The sequence below is a fragment of the Bactrocera tryoni genome, chromosome 2 (genome assembly GCF_016617805.1).
Source record: "Bactrocera tryoni isolate S06 chromosome 2, CSIRO_BtryS06_freeze2, whole genome shotgun sequence".
In the NCBI taxonomy this organism is placed as follows: domain Eukaryota; kingdom Metazoa; phylum Arthropoda; class Insecta; order Diptera; family Tephritidae; genus Bactrocera; species Bactrocera tryoni.
In genome coordinates, this window is record NC_052500.1 from 36,522,117 (window position 1) to 36,526,622 (window position 4,506).

The following is a 4,506-nucleotide window of genomic DNA, read 5'->3' on the forward strand; positions in this document are numbered from 1 at the left end:
TTTCTAACCGATTTACTTTTCATTTGGAACATAAATAAAAAAAAATGTCAAAACAAAAATTCATTGACAATTGGACATAACACGAATCAGCTGGCAATAGGCTAATGTAAAAAAACATCATTGTGAATCCACCAAACAAGTACAGAGTGCTTCATCTTCTCTAAAAGAATTATGATATAAATGCAAGCGACAACAGGAATGTTGCCACGAATGCAGTCAATATCGGAGCAAAACTAAAAGAAAGCGTATATTTGCAGACAACGTTGATCAACGCTCTCTGAACCTGCTCTATAATCAACGTTCTCTGCTGTTGCAAAAAGCGAACAGCAAAATTTTCTTGTCTGGAAGTGTCGTCTTGACTGCTAACTATCATGTATCAAATTTGAGACTACACTAGAGATTGTTAGTGAACAGTAACTAGTCGCAAATTGAGACTTTACCTCAAAATGTCTCAAATAGTGACTAGAGACTGCTTACAGAATCGCGCTATAAATCATCTCCCATGTTTAGCTCTGACACTCCTTTCATTGCTCCTCAAACATATAGTTTACAGTGCTATTGAAACTATTACCAACCAGCTGTTGTGTTTTATATGAAGTTAAAGAAAAGCCAAGTCAGTAAAGAAAAAGTGAAAATTTGAGGAAGACGTAAATTGTTTATAAAATAGAAGATATTGAAGAGTGTTTTTATTTAATTTGAAGAAGCAAAGTACAAGCCTTCAATTTGTAAAAAACCATAATTTTACAATATGATAAATTCTGTCCAATATAATAATAAGGAGGGCGTACAACTGGGTTCGGAAGGATCTCCACCAACGGCGCAATTCCCAACTAGCACGGTAAAAGTAATACTACTTTCCATTTCAATATTTAATTTAAATTGCCAACATTTAAATATAAAAAAGATACTTTATAGATACCAATGTAAAAAAGATGCAAATATTTATAAATAACAAAGAAACCCATACTGTTGTTTTTGATTATTAGCATTATTTTTTGTAGGTATTGTGCACACATGATGGAGTATTACTACGGAGGGGCAGTGTAGAACACATAGCTGATCTGAATACAAGTGGTTCACTATCGGTCATTAGTTATGATATACCGCGACGTCTATATATTGAATGGCGACCAAATGATAGCATCCTTGTTGCCGATGATAGTCAGGATTGGGCAGTAGTGGATACAATTCCTAGACGTTCGCGCACAATTTCCGAATGTAAAGCATTCAATATAAAGGCCACTCCAGAAACGATAGCATCGAACAAACCACGTTTGATACGCACCCTACTTGATAATTTGAGTTCAATAATTGTGAAAGACCGTGGCCAAGTAATATGCTTTATTCAGAAAGTCGACAATAACGTGAACAGTGAATTCTTTTTCCAACACGGCAATGCTGATCAATTTTTAAAATCCATGTGCGATCAACACATAATTGAACACACATACAGTAGGTTGGATGGAAGTGCAGAGTATGCAGTACTCAATACGGAAACACAACAATTAAAACGTACATTTGCCGAATTAAACATCGAGGATCTAAAGAATACAGAATTAAAGAAAGATAAAGGATGGGTGAAGAATACGTGGACTGGTCTACTTGTAACTTTACCTGACATAGCGTCGGGTGTTAAGGGTAGTGTTCCTAGAAATTATGCCATGCGTAATAAACATATAGGTAACAATGATGAAATTCGTAGCTGTAACAGCAGTGAGAGCCAGTCACCGGTAGAAGGTGAGCTTGAAAACGTCAAAGAAGAGGATGAGAAGATAGTCAATACATTGCCAGATCGTCCAATGGTTGAGAGAAGTAAGATTTTCTGCTTTTCCAATTTATTGTAATAATAATAACATAATATTTTAATCATCTTACAGTTAAGCCGTTAAATGAGGCACAGTGGTTGGAGTTCCAGTCTGCAGATGGTCGCATTTCTGATGTTGCCGGAATAAAGAACCTTATTTTTCATGGTGGGATTCACTATAATTTACGCGCTGAAGTTTGGAAATATCTGCTCAACTATTACCAATGGGATGAGACTGAAGTTGAACGCATACAACGATACAAGCAAAAGTCTAAAGAATATTATACAATGAAAGCCCAGTGGCTATCAATGACTGCTACACAAGAAGAGCACTTCAGCGGTTTTCGTGATCGCAAATGCCAAATCGAAAAGGACGTTAAGCGTACCGATCGTACACTGGAATTCTTCGCTGGTGAAGATAATCCAAACTTGATGGTACTGCAAGGCATACTTATGACCTATGTAATGTACAACTTTGACTTGGGCTACGTGCAGGGTATGTCTGATCTGCTGGCACCTATACTCTCCATTCAGGTAAGATATATAAATGTATATATCTACATTTTCATTAATTACATATATATATATATATATCATGAAACATTTTCCAGGGCAATGAAGTCGATGCATTTTGGTGTTTTGTCGGTTTTATGGATATGGTGTTTGCCAATTTTGACATGGATCAGGCTGCAATGAAAACACAATTTAACCAATTACGTCGTTTAGTAGAATTTTGCAATCCACGTTTTTTTAAATATATGGTCATGCATGAGGCTGACAATATGTTCTTCTGCTTTCGCTGGCTGCTTGTTTGGTATAAACGTGAATTCTCCAACGATGATGTGCTGAAGCTGTGGGAGTGCCTTTGGACTGGACTACCCTGTCCCAATTTCCATTTATTCATATCAGTGGCCATATTAGACCAACAAACCGATATAATTATCGAAAACAAATACCAGTTCAATGAGATTTTGAAGCACATCAACGAACTAACAAACCGCATCGATGTGAAGCGAACTTTGGAAATCGCTGAGGCAATTTATCTTCAAATCAAGGCGGTAGATGACCTGCCTAACGATATTCGTCAGATTATTGGAGAGCCGATTTCAGACTCCGAGAATGGAGAAGAACACTCTGGCACTGGCACCGATTTTGCCGATGAATTATATGAATTGGTACGCAAACCAGAAAACGAAAAGCGAATGGAAGAGCAATTCGAAGAAGCGTGTGAACGTTCCATGTTTCTTAACTACACATAAACATTGTGGTTCCTTAAACCACTATTATATATCAAGTTTAGTTGCTAAATATAATAACGACTCAGTGTTTTTTAAGCAAAACTACCGCAACGATCAGTTGACAATGAGTGCCCTATTTTACATTGTGTTATGAGTCATATTTTTTCAATTTTCTAAGGTTAATTTCGCCTTAAGTTTTATTCGTGTAATCGATGTTATCAGCAAGTATAAACATGTATAGTGGTTTTTTAAGTAACTCAACACGAAATTCCAATATTTTTGTATATGCTATGTATGTATGAAGCACTGACTACTTTATTGAAATGATTGCATTCACTTTACTGTGACCCTTTGCTCCCTGCGGAGCCATAGGTTACAATATACCATTGTATATACATACATATACTATGACTCATCATACGAAATGTCTTATTGTGATCGAAAATTTTTTAATTGTATTTTCTTTGTATATCTACATGCATGTATGCTCTATTTTATTAAAAAAAATCATATCAAATCCTTCATTGCATTCAAAACTAAGTTATTAGATATTACTGATGTTTTGAACATATTGGCAATTTATGGCGATGAAGCTACATCAAGGACGAGTGTTTATCGATGGTGTGGTGACCCCAATCGAGGTCGTAGTTCCCTCAAAAAAGAAAAATTTCGTAGAGGTCTTCTAAAATCAGTTCTTGTTCCAGAAACTATTGATACAGTTTGCGAACTGATATTGCAAGATCGTCATGTGACATATCATGGATTGAAACAACTATGGACTTTAATGGGACTGGCATTAATATTTGATTGTAGGCATCTTTTTACGAGGTATTCAACATAATTTGTTGAGCGCTCAAAAAAGACTCGTATTGGCTGGTCGAGAGAAATGTTAAAAAATACGATAACGGTGATTGGAAATATATCGTTGACAACGTGACGGATGATAAATAGAGGATTTATACGTATCAGCCCAATTCAAAAAGGGTTATGCGCGAACGGAGCTCTTCCGAGCAAATGATTGCATGTTTTTCTGAAAACTGTACATATCGCAATAAAACCACTACAACAAACATTTTTTTGCCAGAGGACTTTCAAGAAATCATCTTCACCGTGACAATACGAGCTCTCACACATGGACTGAAACAACTGCATTTTTGAGCACTTAAAACATCGATTTGATGAATAAGCCACCATAAAGTCTTTACTTGATACCGAATGACTTATTTTTATTCCCGAACGAAAAAAATAAACTAAGAGGTCGACGTTTTTCGACCCCTGAAGAGGCGGTTGACGAATGCATGTTTTGGAGATACCTCAGTTAGAGTGACAGAAGTGCTTCGGGAATTGGGGCAAACGCATTCAAAAGGGAGAGATGGGAAAATTTAGAAAGAACAATAAAATTATTTTCGATGATTAATATTTGTTTTTGTTTCCTAGTTCCGAAATATAAAAGACAACCTACGT

The 4,506-nt window shown here is 36.1% G+C and overlaps 1 protein-coding gene across 2 annotated transcripts; it reads left to right on the forward strand.

Annotated features, from left to right (window-relative positions):
• Nucleotides 1–748: 748 nt before the first annotated feature.
• Nucleotides 749–3,582, forward strand: LOC120768359 (TBC1 domain family member 15). Of its 2 annotated transcripts, none has more exons than XM_040095017.1 (4): nt 749–844; nt 1,002–1,812; nt 1,878–2,338; nt 2,416–3,582. In XM_040095017.1, exons 1-4 carry the CDS (start codon nt 749–751, stop codon nt 3,061–3,063), a joined length of 2,016 nt encoding a protein of 671 aa, XP_039950951.1. In that variant the 3' UTR covers nt 3,064–3,582. The 2 variants fall into 2 exon arrangements, with proteins under 2 accessions (XP_039950951.1, XP_039950952.1); XM_040095018.1 differs by having other exon boundaries at nt 749–838; nt 2,416–3,063.
• Nucleotides 3,583–4,506: the final 924 nt, after the last annotated feature.